The 20,648-nt window shown below is 36.3% G+C and overlaps 1 protein-coding gene across 6 annotated transcripts in view; it reads right to left on the bottom strand.

Annotated features, from left to right (window-relative positions):
- Positions 1 to 20,648, bottom strand: part of WDFY3 (WD repeat and FYVE domain containing 3) — a 272,029-nt gene that overhangs the window by 89,044 nt on the left and 162,337 nt on the right. For all 6 annotated transcript variants that reach the window (XM_068542705.1, XM_068542706.1, XM_068542707.1 and 3 more), the window contains 11 exons: positions 20,461 to 20,561; positions 20,084 to 20,302; positions 16,264 to 16,445; positions 14,206 to 14,437; positions 12,680 to 12,840; positions 10,686 to 10,797; positions 8,740 to 8,930; positions 7,232 to 7,384; positions 2,940 to 3,013; positions 2,695 to 2,856; positions 1,232 to 1,326 (listed from right to left, as the gene is read on the bottom strand). In XM_068542705.1, coding sequence (XP_068398806.1) covers positions 1,232 to 1,326; positions 2,695 to 2,856; positions 2,940 to 3,013; positions 7,232 to 7,384; positions 8,740 to 8,930; positions 10,686 to 10,797; positions 12,680 to 12,840; positions 14,206 to 14,437; positions 16,264 to 16,445; positions 20,084 to 20,302; positions 20,461 to 20,561 — 1,682 coding nt within the window. The remainder of the gene's footprint in view (positions 1 to 1,231; positions 1,327 to 2,694; positions 2,857 to 2,939; positions 3,014 to 7,231; positions 7,385 to 8,739; positions 8,931 to 10,685; positions 10,798 to 12,679; positions 12,841 to 14,205; positions 14,438 to 16,263; positions 16,446 to 20,083; positions 20,303 to 20,460; positions 20,562 to 20,648) is intronic.

Below are 20,648 nucleotides of genomic sequence, written 5' to 3'. Positions count from 1 at the left end.
TAATCTTTATATATGGTAGAATAGCGCGGTGGTTAAAAGCTTAGAATGTTGGACTACCTGAGTTCAAATGCAGTGGTATGATCTCAGGTAAGTTTCTCTTAAACTTTCTGGGTCTCAGTGTCCTCACTTTTTGTAAAACTGTGATAACAACAGGACCAATTTCACAGGACTGTTATAAGATTATATAGAGCACTTAACAGTGCCTGGCAAATATTAAGCACTAAATAAGTGTTATCCATTGATTTGATCTATATGCTTCTCACCCACTGCTAATTTGCTTCACCAAAGAAATATCAACATTCTTCCAAATGGTAGGAAGTAAGTGGTTACTGGCCTTATATTCTGCTCTATGATTTGTAGAAGTCAGCCTCTCAAATCTCTGTTTCTCCTTTGAAAAACATAATTACACCACTTTCTCTTCTTATTCATGAAGCACCAGAGAGGCTGTGCTCTGACTGATACAGCCAACGTGGTAGAGAACTCCCAGATGGACAGGGTCGTAAGAGTTTTAAAGGAAATCATTTATGTGACATAATTTGGCAATAATGTAACAGGATAATAATGTAAATAATGCTGAACAAATATAAAATATTGTGAATTTAATTACAGGTTAATCTAAAGGTCCTTTTGATGTTTTCCAAGCAAATCTCCTGTTCTAGAATACACAACCGGAAAAATACATTCTAACAAGAGAAAAATATGCCTCAAGGGAGGGAAGTTTTTTTTTTTTTAAAAAAAGTGGTTGTCATGGGCCCAGGAACTACAACTTAAGAAAATTTTATTCTACACTTACATAAAGTGATTCTAGTAAAATGTTCTTTCCCTCAATGACTATTAAATATTTAACAGGGAAATAAAAATAACCGCAATATAGATACAATTCACTTTAGCAAGAATCGATGTTTCTGAAGAGTTTTACATAAATTAAAAAAAATAATGTTCAAAAATTAACTGGAAGAGTTTATTATTTAAAGGAACATTGCTATAAATCCTGTAAAAATAGGAAAGATTTTATTTCTAAAGTAAATTCACACCCTATTCAATTTGTAGGTAATTCTGTACTTCTGCATATCGTAGAGGCTTGGTCTAAGACAAATATATCTGTGAAAGACCAAAAAAAGTAATGTAAGGAGAAAAGTAATATAACAGTGTCACGTATAATTCAGGTCTAACTTGTGTCAGAAGAAAACAGGGTATAGTAATTAGGTTCCAAGCTCCAGAATTGACTCACCAGGGTCAGGCTTCTCTTCATGGTTTATTTCCATAACTACAAATTTCTCACAAACTGCAAAGGTTGGTAAAGTAGAAGAAATAAACTGGCCAAACCTTTAAATACAAGAAAAAAGAGGTTATAGATTTTATTTTTTCTCTCTCCGAAACAAACAACAAAACACTAAAGAAACAAAAAGCAAAGAAATGGAAACCAAAATAGTACTTCTTATTTTAACTAATCTTTTACAGACCTCACATGATTGTATTTCATTTGCTTCCCCTCGAACTGTTGCAATTAACATTATATATGCTATAATGTTTTAAAATACGTATAGGGAAAAATATACTTCATCAGAAATATGAGTCCTTTAATGCACTAATCCAAATTTCAAAAACCAAACGGTATGATCCAAATTAAAATGTCCTAACATTATCTATATGGATCTACTGTAGCCTAGTAGTTAAGTACTTGGGTTTTGGAAACACAGGTAAGATTAAAATCCTAGCTCTATCAGTTTTTAATCATGTTACTTGGGGCAAGTAGCTTAACTCCCTGGGCTTTAATTTCTTAATTTGTAATGTAGAGAAAAATAAAAGCCTTGATAGGTTTCAGTGATAATTTCAGCAAAGTGATCATCATAACACCAGGATAAGACCTAAATAAATATTAATAATAATGACAAGTTCCAAAATAATTTTTAAACTCCAGTTTTAAATCTGTCACCAAGTTAAAAAAAATGCTTTCAAGATAACTGTATATAAAATGAGTGACTTACATGCTACACCAATTAGAGATTAGTTTACTGGGAATACTCTAGCAATAATGTGTGATTTTACCTGTGATACCTGAGCAATTACATGACAAGCAGCGATTAAGTCTAATTTAAGCAGTTCTCTACTTGGAAAATATCTTAGGTAGTTTTTTTCCTTCCATTTTCAGTCAAGATGAGAATTATCATGTGCCTATTAGAACACTTCTACATACACTCCATAAAATATGTCTTAAGCCATATTTCACATTGGCAGCAAAATAATACTCATATAAAAGGTCTGAATATACAACAATAAAATACCACCATCAGTTTGGGTGATAGAGGACAAATACAAAAGACATGGCACGTACACGCTTTGGGTGTACGTGCATGTGCATATGTGCTTCTGCACGTACACCTGAGAAGTAGCAAGGCCTGGGGAAGAGGGCTGTGGACCAAGAATTCCTACACTGAACATTTTTATGTCCAGGACAATCAGCCTCACTGGGCTAATTTTAACAACTTTTCTCACCAGAATTCTATTATTCGCTAGTGGCAACAACTGGCTTTGCAAGATACATTCATGTTTTCCATGCCTTACAAATATCTTGAATAGTATTAACTTTACACGTGTTACCTAGGCATAGGAACCAATTACGTTCATCTCAATCATCTTAACCTCATTGGTACTTTTAGTTAACAAACAAACAAATACAGAAGTTTTCACTACCTGAGCAGATCATTGCTGTTGGGAAAACCTTGCAGTAAGAAGCTCAGCACATTACTAATAGCAGCAATGGTAGGCTGGGATAAAGACATATCTCGAAGAGTCAGTAGTAGCTTTGGGATTAGCTGGAATTCCCTCATTAACTTGGCATTCTTTGAAGCTTCACTATAAGAGAAAGAAGATTTTATACACTGTACTAGTATCTCTTCTATAACTGAACAGCTAACAATTTAGGTACCAACTAATACCTGGACTCCGTGAGCAATTCAATAAAGTGTTCAAATAAGGAAAGATGAAGTTCATACGGTGCATGGAGCCAGACCTATAATAAAATAAAGAACAGTGGTATATTTAGGGTTAAAAATACCCCAAGTCCCAATCCAATAAGTGCAAATGCAGCACATGTAACTTATTTCACTTAATTAATTGAATATAACCACTTTATTAGTTTTTTTTTATTGTAGCCCTTTAAAACTGCTTGTATATAGGACTTCTGTTCTGTTCATAAAGAGATAATTGCTGTGGAAATTACCCTCCTAGAGTAAACAACTAGAAAGGCAAGATCTATAGAAAATTTCTCTGGAATCAATGACTGAATACTATTAGCGAATACTGAATACAGTATACTGAATAGAATGAATATGGAATACAAAAACTGAGTGACAGGAATCTTGTGTGGGTCCAAAACTAGAAATAGCCACTGCAAACTGGCACAGCAAACAACTCCTAAAACTCACAAAGGGCTGAAACTACTTTGCACTCCCACCAACCAGTATAGGGACTTCATAATACATGGGAAGGTTGGGTAGAGGTCTCTGAAGTGTAATACCTTAGTAGGGGGGCTAAATTACCACTAAAGATTAATCAAAGTCCACCCTAACAAAGCTTAAAAGCAAGCTTCAAAAGAATCAAGAGAACTGCAATACTAGAGCAAAGTTTAATACCCTTTAAAAGAATAAAACAAAATTTAGCATTCAACAATGTAAAATTTAGCATCCAATCAAGTTCCCAAGCATGCAAAAAAAGGGAAAATATGAGCCATAAGTAGGAGAAAAAACCCAATCACTATAAATAGGCCCAGAAATGACAGAGATGATAGAATTATTGAGACGTTTTAAAAGCTATTAAATATGCTCCATAAGCTAAAGAATGTAACAAAAAATATGAAAGTGATGAGGAGAGAAACAGAAGATAACCAAGATCCAAAATGAACTTCTACAGATGAGAAATAAAATATTCAAAATGAAAAACATAAAATGAAAATCCTCTGGGACTAACAGAGGATTAGACACTGCAGAAAAAAGTTCAGTAAACTTAAAGGCATAACAACAGAAACTATTCAAAATGAAGCATGAGAAAAAAATACTGAAAATAAATGACTAGACAGAGTATTAGTGACTTGTGAGACAACAGCCAGGAACCTAAGATACGTGTAACTGCAGCCCAAAAAAGGTGTGTGTAGGTGGTGGCGCTGGAGGGGGTGTGGGTATCGACCAGGGAGGGAGAACAGCTGAAGAAATGATGGCTAAAAAATTTCCCATCTGATAAAAATGACAAACTCACAAACTTTAAAAAGTCAACAAACCCCAGGCAGAAGAAACATAAAGACGAGGGAATAACTGACAATTTTAAAGTATGAAAAGAATAAAAATCATCAACTAGAATTCTATTCTATGCAAAAATACCCTTCAAAAAAGAAGGAAAAATACTTATTCAGATGGGACAATTTATCACCAGTAAACCTGCACTACAAGAAATGTTACAGCAAGTTCTTCAGGCAGACATATCATTCCATTACAAGATGGAAATCTGGATCTACACAAAGGAATAAAGAATGCCATAAATACTATTTGCTGCATATACTATGTGGGCGACTATAAAAAATTTTTAATGCCTTTAAAAGATAATCGACTATTTAAAGCAAAAATAATACAAATATTGCGGGGATTATAAACATATAGAAGTAAAATGTATGACAACAATGGCACAAAGGACAGGAAGGGAGAAATGGAAGGGTACCATCGCAAGGTTTTTACACTATCGGTGAAGTGGTATAATGTACTTTGAAGACAGACTGAATTGTTACACACGTATGTTGCAAATTCTAGGACAACCATTAAAAAAGAAAATGCTTGGATGCTATTACAATTATTTTACTTATATTGTCAAATAGCTGTTCTAAAAATAGGGTAAATTAAGTATTTATTGACCACTACAGTTTGGGGTTATTAGGAATGCCATATGAAGCCACAAAGGTAGCAGAGTACTATAAAATGAAGCCAAAATTTGTAAAGCAACTATATTTCTGATGTTTGTATATTGAAGTTCAGTCAGAAATCTGAAACTAAAGATAATGTGTCAATTACCAGATGTATACAAAGCTAGGCTTATTAAGTAGGTCTCCTTAGTACTCTCATAATCCTCTCTGCATACCTTTATCTCTGTGCTTTCACAAAATTTTTATTGTCTATTTGCTTTTCTCTTCTAATGCACTAAATGCCTTGAGGCATGGACTCTATCTTTTATTTTCACATCCTTAGCACCTAATACAGTGCTTGGCTCAAACATATTCAATAATTATTTTCTAACAGAATGAGAGGTCTGTGTATCAGAACTTTGCATATCAGGCTGAGATACGTGTATTTTATTGTGTAGGAAAGAAAAAGCACTGAAAGTTTTTTAATAAGTTATATGATTATATCTTAGAAAGAATGAGGTTAAAAAAATATAGGATAGATTGAGGAAAGGGAGAAAGGATTGATCATTATTTTAGTAAGAATAGAATTGATTAGGGCTTGGATTAGGATGTAGCAGGAGAAAGAGAAAACACAGACTACATGAAATGTGGAAGCAGAATCTATATGACTTAATATGGGCTGTTTATAAACAGTGAGGAACGAGGAAGCTGATTTTTCAATTTCAAGCCTCAGTGAATGGGGGAATGGTGGTGTTATTAATAGAAACAGAAGTTAAAAGGAAGCACTAACTTGGGGAAGGATGTTAAGTTCGGCGTAGGTGTTGCTGGGATATAAAAATGGAAATGTTGAGGAAGAAGTTAGAAATAAGCCTGGAATTCAGATATCAAGCTAAAGATTTAGGTTTGTGAGTCACCTCTGTAGAAATGAGGATGTGGGACTGGGTGAGAATCTAAAGGAAAGAAAACAACAAATAGGGCTTCCCTGGTGGTGCAGTGGTTGAGAATCTGCCTGCCAATGCAGGGGACACGGGTTCGAGCCCTGGTCTGGGAAGATCTCACATGTCGCGGAGCAACTGGGCCCGTGAGCCACAACTACTGAGCCTGCGCGTCTGGAGCCTGTGCTCCGCAACAAGAGAGGCCGCGATAGTGAGAGGCCCGCGCACCGCGATGAAGAGCGGCCCCCGCTTGCCGTAACTAGAGGAAGCCCTCGCACAGAAACGAAGACGCAACACAGTCAAAAATAAATAAATAAATAAATAAAATTAAAAAAGAAAAAATGACTACTATCTTTAAAAAAAAAAACAAAAAAAAAAAACAAATAAAGGAAAGGATAAAGCAGCAAAGGTGGACACTTTTATACAAAGTAATGAAAATTCCATAACCAGAAAATTATGAGGAAAGTAGTGAGCAAGATATATGAACCAGGAGAGTGATGCCTAAAAGCTAGTAAAAGAACTAGGAGATGCAAGAAGAGGGAAATGGACTGCATCAGATGCTGCTGAGAGCTGGGGGTACTGGGAACTGAGTAGAAGCCATGGATTTTTATTTAGAAGAGGGCTCCTAATAAGCTTTCAAATAAAGCTTCAGAAAAGCAATTCGGGCACACAGTCTGTTTGTTAGGGATTTACAATAACTGACAAGATCGAGCTTATAAGAGTTACAAAGAAGAAGAGTGAGGGCCAGACATCACAGCAAACACCAAGTGTTAGGCACCATTCTGGGTGGTAGGGATACAAAGATGAAGATAGACATGATCTCTGCATTCATAAGGACTTCAGCCTCACAGGGGGAGATTTTATACAGTGATGAGTGTGCAAAGTGCTGTGAACAAGAAATGAAATGGAGAAAGATTATGAAAAGAAAAATGCAAGATTAAGTGGTGCCTTGAGAGGCCAGAGTGGAAGCTGTTATGGTAATAAGACAGTAGAAATAAAAATTTTGCTATTTTGGCGAAAAGAATATTTTACTATGCAGCTACTAGTAACCAAAATTTCAGGTCTAGCTCCTATTTATTGAGGAAAAGTTACTATCAAAAATTTTTGATGAAAATATGTTTGCCTCTTGTAATGCCAGTGGCAACAGCAAACTGGCTATAGTTAGGCATATGCATTGCACCATTTCACTTCTGTACTACCTGTAAAATGGAATATCTTTGGGAAGAAGGAACCCAATCACTACCTTATTTTGTATATTTTACTAATGACATTAACATGAGCATCATAAAATTTTAGAACATAAACACACCTTAGAGACAAAACTGTTTTAACAGTTACCTCTATCAATATACAGAATAAGAAATCAGTTCCTTGATTATATATTACCAGTTAGTGTTTATATACATACTTCAAAATCACAAAGTAGATCCTGGAAAGCAGTTGAATTTGGAATAATGGAGGTCTCATGTCCACTGTCAACAGTTCCCACCAAGGAAAAAGTTAGATGGAGAATGTGGCTGTTAAGAAGGGAACGTTTCTTCTTAAGCAGCATTGCCAGCAGCTAGAAGAAAGCAACACCAAATGCCTGTTGGTCAATCATCATATACACATATACGTACACACACATACACACACACAAACACACACTGGAGGACCCTAAGTAGAGCAATTCCTGAGACCTCTACGCTGGTTTCTAAATTTTTACTATGACAATGCAACATCAGAGAAAATCTGAAAAGCAGGGTAATCCCATCATCCTCTTATTAAAATATCCACTTTTTTTTTTTTTAAACATCTTTATTGGAGTATAATTGCTTTACAATGGTGTGTTAGTTTCTGCTTTATAACAAAGTGAATCAGTTATACATATACATATGTTCCCATATCTCTTCCCTCTTGCATCTCCCTCCCTCCCACCCTCCCTATCCCACCCGTGTAGGTGGTCACAAAGCACCGAGCTGATCTCCCTGTGCTATGCGGCTGCTTCCCACTAGCTATCTATTTTACATTTGGTAGTGTAAAAATATCCACTTTTACATAAACTCTATTCACACAGAAATATTTAAATTGTTGCCATCATGTGTATACAATTTTCTACTCTTGTTCTCTACATAACATTTTATCCAAAGGATTTTTTTTCTTTTGCAACCTAGTTTCCGTAATTACAATTTTAAAAGGTTGAATGATATGTGAGATGGTTATAGTATTATTAGTCATTCTCGTACTATTGGAACGTTTAGATTATTCCTATTTTTTCATGATAAACAATGCTGCAATTATCGTTTTGAAAGTTTTGTAAAACAAAACATCAAATTAGATAATTAAATCTACAGAAAACACTACAGTAAACAGCTTATCTACTACCAGTGAACTATTGGCTAAAGTTAGAGAAGGCATTTGTACTTCATCTACACTAGAGGAATTTAATCTTGCTCCAAATACTTGTTTCTCTTCTTATAAGTAACTTTCTGCCTAAACCTAGCAGAGATTGTAAATACATGAACACAACATATTTTTAATCCCACATGTGTTTTCAGGACTAGTAATGGCACACAGTGGCTCTCACATGCCCTAGGTAAGTAAGGGGGCGGGGGGAGTAAAAGATGACTGGGTGTGGAGGGGAGAGACGGGGTTAGCGAGGAGAACTCTGGATCTATTACCAATTTGGCAGTCTCTAGAGCAGGTGGTAATATGACCCTATTTCATTTAATTCCTGTTTCCACAGAAAAAAAATAACTCCAACCTAACAACTTATATTCTCACTCGAAATATGTTAGTTTTAATAAAAACTACCAACTTCTAAAGTTTACTTGGACAGTACTATTCTTCCAGAGTTTGAAACTACATGAACTACAATGAAAATTAGAAGATTTTTAATGCAAAGTAAAGTGAAGACCAAGCTTTATGGTTACAAACCTGGTAGCCCTTGATTCTTTCCATCTCCTTGCTGGCTAGTGGGTTACTCTTGACCACACAAACCAGGGCCTTGACTGCTGCATACAGCCCTTCCACATCAGAAGCCATGGCCACCAGGCCCAGGATGGCTGCAGCTCCACCAATGTACTGCAAAGTAGTGGCAACAGGCTTAGGAACAAATGTTCTTACTCCTGATTAAAAGACAGTGAAAAATAATTAAAATAAATTCCCCACTGTAAACAAGAACTGAATAAATCATCTTAAGAAATATTTAATTAATTATAAATTATACCTAAAAACAAAAAACCCTTCTATCCTAAAAAAAAAAAAAAAATTCAAGGTAGAATTTGGGAGAAGGCAATAAATGCTGATATATATACTTTCAGAGAAGAGTTGGGAGTAAAGGAGGGAGTAGAGAAGAGAGGGTTTGAGAGCCAGCACAAGTGTTTCTACTATACAGCTTTGGGCAATGTAAAAACTCAAAAGTACAGAGGCCTTGGGAATATATTTCTGAAGTAAGGGAGAATGCCTTACTAGGTACTGTTGGAGAATAAACTTGGGGAGAGAGCAAAAGCACTTCATCTCTGTGAACTGGGGAATGGGATGGAGAAGCCACCCTGGCAAGGATGAAGTATTCCCTATAGAAAAGCCAAACAAAGCACATTCCTGACCACTGCTCAAAGCTTCTCTTAGTTATGTAATCTGAGTAACAGTACATCAGTGACCCTGAAGAGCGTTAAGTATGTGGAAACACAGTACTGGAACTAACTTTGTCAATTTAAAAAAAAAAAAAAAAAAAAATTCACATCTACATTCCTAACCTTGTTTTTTAAAAAAGACATTGTTTGAATGTCATTTGCCTACTGATCAAGATTGAGTTTTTAAAAAATAAAGCTAATATGCATTTTATATTTCTGGGTGCTCTGTAGTATCCACAATACTTTCATATACTATGGCACTGGATTTTGAAAGCTACCTTCTAAGGTAATTAGGGCCAGTATTACTGGTTTGTAGATACGAAAATTGACATCCATGGAGCTCAATGTCTGGCTTAAATCCACACAGTGACCGAACAGGGGTTAGAACCTGAATCTCTGAACTCTTCATTCACTGCTCTTTCTACTATACCACAGTGCCGCTGTATTTTTGCAAAGGACACAGAGCAGTGCTCAGTAAATATTTGCTGAATTGAAAAAAGAAAAACTACCATGTGCCTTAGCATAAAGGAAACTTTTATCAATGCAACATAGCCAAAAAAGAAAAACAAAGTTAAGCGATGTGCACATTGCTGGGACAATAATAATCGCCTGATAAACATGTAGGACGCTGACCAGCACAACACTTTTTGTTTATTTTAAAAGGAACCAATATTCTGTACTGATTTGCACACTAAAATACATAATTGCTAGTTCTGAATTTTAGATGGTCTGATTGGGTTATGTCTCAAAATTCTATCTAACCAAAACAATCAATTCTTTCTAAGCAGACATCGGGTAAGAGGCTCTGCAGCTCTGACTTCTATTATAGTTGGATCCACAGTGCTCCTACTCTGAAGCTCTTATTTCTAGCTCATTTCCAAATAAAAAGCACCATGAGTGTCACCACTGCAGCACCAAACCATGTAACAATAGCAATGATCAGCATTTCCAAGTCTTTACATCTGTCCCTAAATGTAGTGTGACCTTTACCTTGAAATTATGTAGAAGTATACAGTCAGTGCTCATCAGTGTTGACAAAAGAGGGGAAAAGTTAATGGAATTTTATAAAAGATTATAATTTTTAAAGCTGACTGGAGTTTGGGATTGACATTGATCTCTAAATATTGTAAGAACACTACAGGTCAGCACTATCGAATATGAACTTAAACACCACACTCAAGTGAAGAAAGTGAACGCGGATGTGAAGGCAAATAAAGAAGTCTGAAAGACAAAGGCAATTTGACTCACCCAAGTATCCAATCAGAGTAGCCCCAATTGTCCGTGCTGGTCCATTAAGATGCCCTGCTGAGTTGTGTATCAACTTCACAGGAGTGGCATTCTCATGGGAGGAGATGCCTAACTGAAGAATAGGAAAGGGAAAAATGTAACTATACAGGAACAGTCTGAACATTTTGACTAGAAAAGAAAAAAGAACATGATGGGGAACATATCTTTTCTCTCTCTCCGTAACAGAATATTAAAAACATGAGTATTCTTTTTTTTTTTAAATGTGCAAATACTTCCAAAGGTGTGGAAACTCAGAGGTACCTGAGTAGACTCAGTTAAATACAGTCTACTGAGAGAAAGATGGTGAGGGGGTCTTGGGAAACAGCCTCAGGAGTCCTTCTGAATGAGACTCTGCTGTGGTTTAAAGGTTCTCATCACTCGCTGCCTCACAGTATTTCTGATTGGTGAATATAATACTTGCTTTACTCCACAGCCAAGTAAATGTCACATAGATTATCCAAAAGTTTATGGATAAAACATGCCCTGTACACAAAATAAATGTTAAATTTTGCACATACATACACAATGTGCTTTTAAAGCAAATATAAGGCATAGACTTAATTCTGTTGTTAGCGGTAGAATAAATTTATGTAGTTAATATTCCTTAGAAGATTTTATATATATATATATATTCACAGGCAAACCTCTGCACAAGAGCTCGTCAATACTTACTGTTCCCAAATCCTTTCCCTTCCAGCCTCTTGATTTCCTTCCCCTTAGCTTTGCCTCCTCTAATCAGCCAAAACGTCTTGTCAAGCTCACTGATGACTTCCACCTTCCTAAACCCGATGGCCAGCCTTCATCTTTCTGACTGCTCTAACACATCTGCCACAGTGAATAAGACTTCTACAACACCAGATTCTCCTAGTTTTTCTCCATTCTTGCTGGCTCTGTAGTCTTTTCTGCATCATCTTCCCAACGCTGTCACACTGGAATGTCCCAGGTCTCCGTCTGTAAACCTTTCCTCATCTCCATCTCCATCTACTCTTTGGTAAGTGTACCCAGTCTTGTGGCCTTAACACCACCTATGAACACCCGTGGCATTCGAACCTCTCCCCTGAACTCAGATTCATATTTCCAATGATGTCCCCCCCGCAAGATGTCTAATATGCTTCTCAAACTTTTGCAAAACTTAATTCTCAATACCTCCCCCACCCCTCAACTACTCTTCCTATAGTTTTCTCCATATCAGAAAAAGTGACTCTACTTTTGCCTCGTCTACCCCACAGGCCTTCTCTTGTTTTGTTTAGCCACACCTGCCTCTGTGGCAGGCATGCACTTTCCTCAGGGCCTTAACACTTGTATTGCTGGAATGCAAACCCCACCTGCCCATACATGCATCTTATTCTCCATATTCTCATGCTTTGCTGCCTCATCTCTTTCAAAAGGCTGCTCCAATTTCACCTTCTCAGTGAGGCCTCCTCTGACCATCCTACTTAAAACTATAAGCTTCTTTCTCTCACCTTTCCTGCTTTATTTTTCTACATAGCACTCTTCATCTTCTAACATACTCTATGATCAGGTTATTTCTTTAGTTATTATCGTATGCCTCTTCCACTAGAATGTTAAGAACCTTAATAAAGGCAGTGATTTTCTCTTTATCTACTGCTATGTCATGAACAAAATGGTGCCCGGCATTTAGTAGGTTATCCAGAAAAAAATTACAGCCTTAAAAATAGCAATTGTTTCCTTTAGTTTCCTAAAGTTTGATTTCTTAATTGCCAATAAAAATATAAGAATTAATATAAACTATGCACTTGAATTCTCACTCTTCCAAATTAAACTAAATATCTAGATATGTTTTGGCTTAAATTCAAAGGCAAATAAACCGAAACAATGTATGAAAGGCATTGTTTTTAGCAACCACTCATACTTGTGTGGTGCCCAGAAGGAAGCTCTGGAACATCTTCCCAGTGAGAATCTGCAGCAGCCCACTGGGGAATCAATCTGCTTACCTGTTTAGCAATCGCTTTGCTGTCCAACTTGTTGTACACTTTCCGGATTCTTGCCACTGTTAGGGCGGACACAGACAGTGCATAAAGGCCAAATGACACCTTTTCCTCTGGTACTAATGACACAGGGGACGGGACCACACCTTCGGATTTTGCATCTTTACCTTCAAAAGAAGAGTAATCCTTTTCAAAATCGTCAGTTTTTCTCCTGATCCTAACACAACTTTTTAATTCTTATTATCATTTTTAAATGGGTAGCCTTGAAAATCTTTTGAAGTGGAACAAGGGAGCTAAATTCAAAAACTGTTTTATTTAGTTTCCAGCTCTTCATTTATTTCTTTAATTAGAAGATAAGGAAAAGCATCCAGTCATAAAGCTTTACATCCTAAGTTTTACTCTTAAAATATACTTAATATACAGCATAATGTAAAGGAAGAGGAAGAGTTTTAACTGTTAACCAAACAAATCACAAAACACTTCCCCTTGGTTCCAAGGAACAAGGGAATGAAAATGAGTGGAATGTCTATCAGCTTTGTAGCACTAGGTCTCCTTCCCAATGAGAGCCCTCATATATGCCTCTCTTTATTCTTCCAGACAACATGGCAAAGTAGTTTTAAAGCGAGATGGTTTAAGTTTGAACCTCTGCTTTATCGCTTAAAAGCTGTGTGACCTGTACATCGCTGCACCTCAGTTTCCTCATCTGTAAAATGGGGATGAAAACAACAGCCCCCTAAGTCCCAGTGTTTTGAGGTGATGAATAAATACTTGTGAAGGGCTCAGAGCAGCTATGTCCTTCATGCATATTAACTTACTCAGCACACATTAAGTGCTCAGTCAGTGTTAGCTATTATCAGACACTATCTGAATCAAGAACCTGAGTGAAAGAGAAATTACTTAGCCATAAGATTATGACCATTTACAACATATTTGTCCCAACTCTTCTGAGAACTTTGGCAGAATGAGAACAAGGGAATGGAAGACATCATTTGGAAAGAGTACTACAAAGGAACTGTAGCTTAACATCAACTCTCTGATTCTAAATTCCTTTTGGGAGAAAGGATAACAGGAGTGGACTGCAGAAAGAGATGAGGAAAACTGATATTAACTGGTCTAACCTAAAGAATACACGTGTGTGTTTTCTAGACCCATCTTTCTTTCCTTTAACCAGAGTAGATATACTTTAAACTGCTTCATGTAATAGGAGAAATGACAGAGAGAAGAAGGCTGGGGTTAGACTGTTAGAAAGTATATACCCACATCTTGGAGCCAACAAGAGAAACTGGAAAACTAGTGACTAGGCATGAAGACAAGAAACAAGAAAGCATAGGCATAGGATGACCAGTGGAGGAGAGCATTTTGAATAGGAGTGAGTGGTCAATAGTATCATGCTGAAGAAAAGTGGAGAAGGCCCTTTTTTTGGATAAATGTAATGTATAACCTAATCTACACATATGCACTTATTCATGCAGCATCTATAACACAGGAGTTAAGTTTTATACAACTATATGAACAAAGAATATGTTACTCACATGGCATACATACGGCCTGAAAGCTTCCAACATAATTTGGTCCTAGTTCATAAATGGTAGTAACATTTGAAGGAGGTAAAACTTCTTCTAGAAAGTGCGTGGGTCCCAAGCGCCAAACCAATGAAGCAATTTGGCGTTGGGCAGGCGGAGTACCAATGTATGCATAGACTGTGCTAACCACCGGAGGATTGGCAGAGCCTGAGCCCCCGGGAGTACTGTGAACATAATGCAGCTATAAAGAAAATGAAAGCAAATGTGTGAAATTCAACCCAAAACACTTTCACCACGAAAATAACCACTTTTTGTGTATATTTTCATTATCCCAAGGCCATACAACTTTATGAATGTACAAAAGCTGTTGAGCAGAGAAACATAAGGGCAGGCCAAGATTCTAGAACCCGATCAGCAAGTTGGAAATTTGTAATCCAACTCTGTAATACAGATAAACTACCTAACGCTGGAAAGGGCGACAGTCAACTATAGGGATTCTGTTACTATCTGGTTGGTTTGCATACCAAATTAACGATGTTGCTATGAAATTTTCAGGTTGATATAAAAACAGCTTTCCAACTATGATATTCAGGCAGTCTTGAAATTAGTTCTGATACCTTCAGTGTGAGTCTGTTAAATAAAATTGTTCATGCAAAGTGTTTTACAATGGGTAAAGGGCTATAAAAGTATTAGACAAATAGTCTATGTTATAATTTACACACACACGGTTTAATCTCAGTGAAAAATATATTCTCAGATTTGAAATTACACAGACAAGATGCTTCATTACAATAAATATATAATTAGAGTGTAAGAGGTTAGGAACTCAAGTTGCTTCCTGAAGTACAGGCAGCTTTCATCACTTGACAGAATGAGTAACATTCCCATAGATTGTTTTGTCGTAACACTGTCCTAGCTTCAGATCATATCTATTATTCCATATATTAAAGAACAACTCCCTGTGATGTTAACAGTATGAGTATGAAGAGCAACATGTGACCTAAAGTTGGTTTCACAGGACTGTGACTTCTCACAGGCACAGTAATGATGACGATGTAAATATATTAATAATAAATCTCCTACCTCTCAATTCTAGAAGTTGAGGACACTTTTATTTTCAATGATACTAAAAATAATGAAGGAGCAACCTACTAAAGAATCTACAAGCCCATTTCAAATGCAATCCTGTATACAAAGAAAATAAATGACTATTCCCAGAGTTCATTTTAGGGTTTATCATACTGAAACACAATGTCACAATAAAATATCATTAAGGAAGGAAATGTATTCAAAAAGGCTGCCCATTTCACTGCTTTTTAAACTTCAATTCACACAAAAGGTAGACCTTTGCTGCTTCTTTTAAGTGATATCACTATAAAAATGGATACCATCTTTTAGAAGTTAAAGAATTTTAAGAGCTTGCTAGCTCAATTCGTTAGAAAGTAACTAGTAGCATTCATTCTGATTCACAAAAGGAACTTCTGATTCTTTACTGGTTGCTTTAATTCTCTTGCCTCTCCTCTGAATACTGTAGTACAGCTATCTAGAGTAATATTTATACATTCATTTATTCAACAAACAATAAGGGAACACCTTATTACTATTATTATCAGGGACTAATCTGGGTGATCTGAAAACAAGGATGAATAAAAACAGTTCCAGCTCTAAAGGGGCACAGAGTCTACTGGACTGCATACAGTAATAACAATGAAGTGACAAAATACTGTGTTCATAATTTATTTAATTTAGGCATCCATCTGGTTTCCAACCATCCAACTGGTTTCTCTCTGGTGAAAAAGCATTTAACAATCTGGCTCAAGCACTGACATATTCACTAACATCTTTAGTACCCTGTAACCCCTCCTTTCGAGTCTTTCCTAATAAAGTGACTTGAATTAACCAGCCACATGACTGTCACATATTGTTTAAATGGGTACCGGAGGTCAACTTAAAATTAAGACGGCAATTTAAAACAACAACCCTGCAAACACACATACAGGCAAGCACACCCACCCCTAAACTATCTTATAAAAGCAGGTTGAGATTTATAAGCACGAGTACGCTCACCTTCACGGTGCTGACAAGCTGTCCATCAATGTAGAGGGCTGCAGTGCTGTTCTTCAGCATCCCTTTGCTCATCACCAGAACCAGATGATGCCACTGTCCCTCAATGATCAGTTCTCCACAGCGGAAGCGAGCGCAGCATGGCAGAATCTCATAAAAAGAGGATTCTTCACTAAAATCATCAACTACAATGAAGAGGGGAAAGAAATTAAAAACTTAACATCATCCTCATTCTAACAATTATTCATATCTAGACTTTGACTCTATGTTAAAATAATATGATGATGATGTAAATGAAAATACCCTATTCATTCAATCACTTCACCTAAAACCTAGGATACATTGTGCTTTGTTCTGTTCAAGATACATATAGTTATAATCAAATAAAGTTATAATAACTAATGAAATAAAAAATAAATAAAATAAAATAGACAGTAAAGTAAAGTTACAATAGACAACAAAAAGAGATTCGTTGATTATTACCTGTCATGGTCTGTTATAAAAGGTCTTTTAAAATCCTAGTTTGAGATGCATTTGATTATAGCACTGGTTAGAAAAACAACCAAGAAAATTAAAAATTTTATTCTTGCTTTATGCTCTCAATGATACAAGGGGGCAACTATCTGTTTTTAATTTGTGGTTGTACTGCCCTGACCCTTGTCTAACAATAGCTGGTAGTAAGGAGGTGATTTATGGAGTGGAAAGGTATTTTTTTGGTCCAAGTTTCCTGCTTTACCTGACAACTCTGGTGATTTGCTAACATTTGCAATCACTCTTGACTCTAATCTGGCTTGTCTCTGCTACCCTGTATGTTGCCAAATCATGCCAGGAAATAATGGGTTAAGTATTAACTTAATGTTAAGATAGTTAAAAATTAATTTATCTTTAATAAGAATTCGAGAGAAGGTGGGACAGCAGCAGAAATCCAGATGTTAAAAATTCATTCCTTCCCCCACCCCAAGAAAAATTTTTAAAAAGAGCTTATGTTAACCATGTATCTTAAAGCAGACCCACCGGTTTTCAGTACAAGCACATACAATATACTGAAAATTAAAAGTTTAAATTATTTGAAGAAAGAATTACAAATAAAATATCCTACTTCTGGAATCTTAATATTTGCATATACTGAAATGCCAAGATTATTATTATTTTTTAATTAATTAATTAGTTAATTAATTTTTGGCTGCGTTGGGTCTTCGTTGCTGTGCTCGGGCTTCCTCTAGTTGTGGCGAGCGGGGGCTATTCTTTGTTGCGGTGTGCGGGCTTCTCATTGCGGTGGCTTCTCTTGTTGCAAAGCATGGGCTCTAGGTGTGCGGGCTTCAGTAGTTGTGGCACACAGGCTCAGTAGTTGTGGCTCACGGGCTCTAGAGCACAGGCTCAGTAGTTGTGGCGCATGGGCTTAGTTGATCCACGGCATGTGGGATCTTCCTGGATCAGGGATCGAACCCATGTCCCCTGAATTGGCAGGTGGATTCTTAACCACTGTGCCACCAGGGAAGTCCCCCAAGATTATATTTTTAAATGACAATTCAGAAGATACATCTACTGATGAGTTAAGACCACTACAAAGACAGCATCCTATCCATAGGTGACCTAATTAGGAAGAGACTTGAATAAACTAGGCAAAAAGCAGGGTCAAATAGCTTTGAAAGGTCTAGTGTTATGGACCAAGGGATGAGAATGAAAAGATAAAAGGGTTATGGGTGAAACCAAGAACTGTTCCCTCTCCCTTCCCTGGTTATTAGACTTACTCTTCTTGAGAACTGTAGAAGATATTACTTATAAAAATTTTCTGAGAGCTTCACATTCTGACTCAGGCTTAAACTAAGATATACCCAGCATTCAGTGGTGTGTCAGGATATTTGGTGGGCCAACTGGTTTCTGACAGCTCTTAGTTACCTAGGCATCTTAATGGACTACAGTTGTTCAGAGGACGGATGCTTGTAATAGTAACATCGTTTGTATTACTAAGGTATATGTTACTATAATTTCTAGTCATACACATACTATCGTAGTCTTGAAAATTACATTTAGTGAAAACGATATAGTTAGAAAACACTTTTTGTTGAAATATCCCTAGATCTAATCCTAACTTTTCCATGAAATTCTATCTTCTTTCCAAATTCTCCATTATTATTCACTTTTCTCATTATTTCCCTTTCAAGTCATCTGTGTTTTTTTTTCTTTATCTTTCCTTCTTCTGATTCATTCATTTATACTTCTAGGTAATATCTGTGGGCCTAATATATGCTAGGCACTATTTTTGGTGGCAGGGCCTAGATTACAAAGATAATAACACTGTGTGTGGGAACTTAAGAGTTCTAGTAAGGTAGACAGACAAAAACAAAGAATTAAAATCTATGAAATCCAGATAAGTGATAAAGAATATTAAACAAAGGCTATGACAGGGGACGTAGGGAGGAAAGGAAGATTCAAGACATGTTAAGGAGGCATAATACAGTAAGACTTAGCAGAAGGGGTGGTATTTTCAAGGATGACTTGAGGTTTCTAGATGGGATAACTGCTAGTGAGGGTGTCATTTACCAAGACAGGAAAATAGAAGGAGATACAGATTTTAAGAACAAATATTACAGTTTGAATTTTTTCAGGAGGATTATTCATATTAAGGTATCTAATATGCAGTTGAAAATATGAGGACAAAGCCTGGGACACAGACATATCAGAATTTTTTAACTTCAGAGTCCCTGAGGGTAAAAAGACCTAATGCTAAAAGAAATTGACATTTTCTCATGAAGAACAGGTTGAGTACAAAGACTAAACATAAGAGCTTGAAGAATACTAATTTTAAGGGGAAGATGGAAGAGAAAGCTGTTGAAAGGAATTGCAAGAGAGGTCAGAGAAATAGTGAAAGAACAAGGAATGGGTATCTCAAATTGAAGACTGCAGATAGTTTTAATCAGGAAGAAAACATCAATAGGATCAAATGCCACAAAATGGGCAAATAAAGTATCCACTAGGATTTTAAAGCACTTACTGTATTGATGCCTAACTCTGTGCTGGTCATGATGAAGAACACTAAGTAAGACAAAAAGCCTTACAATCAAACTGAGGAGCTAACATTCATATTCAATTAATATGTGAATGCCAACCACAGGGGAAGCAATATGTGCTATTATTTTATTTAGTCAGTTAAAAGACAAAGTCAGATGATAAAAAAGAGGTACATATATATATATATACATACATACACAAATGCTTACATCCAGAGCAAAGAAAATTAAGTGAACTGAGATTTCTATTTTACGTTACTTATATCATTTAGGAAGATATTCATGAATGCCTTGAGTTTGAAGTTCTATTGTATAGTAACATAACATTATGGCATATTGGAGGGAATTAGGGAATTAGGATTATTAAATGGAGTGTATTAAGTCTTGAAGGTAAGTGATGAATAAAGTAATTAAAATGTTATTGTGTCTAGCACAGAGTGGCACATATGGTAGGCAGGTGCTCAATGAATATTCATTAGTTAAGCAGAATTCACAGCCAATGAAAATCCCTACTAAAATATATTAAACAAGCATCCTGCATTCCTAGCAAAAGCTGTGATTTCTTGGCAAGTAGAGATGAATCCTTATTTTAGGAATTCTCTCCACTGTTTTCTATCTAAGTCTCTTTTGAAAGTGAAGGTGCCTTAAAATTTCACTGGTAAACAATATTCAAGATTTTATATAACCTGTTCTATTCTGTAATAATTTAAATTAGAAAAGAATTACCAGCTGGACCTTAAAACCCACCATTAAAATGAAGTTTGTTACTTTTACTAGGCACAAGAAGCAAAAAGAAAAAGACAGATACTGACCATAGTTTTGGAGTAGTTCCTCTTTGGTGGAGACAATCAGCGATCGGTCTTTTGCTGATAGAACTATGGCAAGGCACACATAATGCTGCTCAGTAGAATTCGCTCGGCGAACAATAGTAAGAAGTCTGACAGGGTGGTTATTTGGAGGAGAACTGAAATGTTCAATGCAAAACCAGCTGGAGTAGCTTAAGCCAGATGGAGGAGGGAAGAATCTTTCACCTAAAGTGAAAATAGAAAAATAACAATGAAAGAGTTTGTGTTGACTCAGATTTATATTTTAAAAAGATGCCAAGAAAAGCAAAATCTCTAAATAAAATATAATCTACTGTAAAAAAAAAAAAAAAAAGAATCTCATAAGCAGAGAAAGTAATATTTACCGGAACCAATGCCACTGACCACGGCCCCATCGGTAAGACCTGTTGTGACGGCATTGTTTGTAGGGGCATTATGAGGGGCCAAACTGGGTAGGAACAGGCAGCTATTAAAAGAAAAGAAAACGTACATGTTAGAGAGCAACTGTTTTCTTCTCTTATTACTATGTACTTACCACAGTGAAATAAACTAC

Source organism: Eschrichtius robustus, chromosome 4 (assembly GCF_028021215.1).
Source record: "Eschrichtius robustus isolate mEscRob2 chromosome 4, mEscRob2.pri, whole genome shotgun sequence".
NCBI lineage: Eukaryota > Metazoa > Chordata > Mammalia > Artiodactyla > Eschrichtiidae > Eschrichtius > Eschrichtius robustus.
This window is presented reverse-complemented; position numbering and strand designations above follow the sequence as displayed.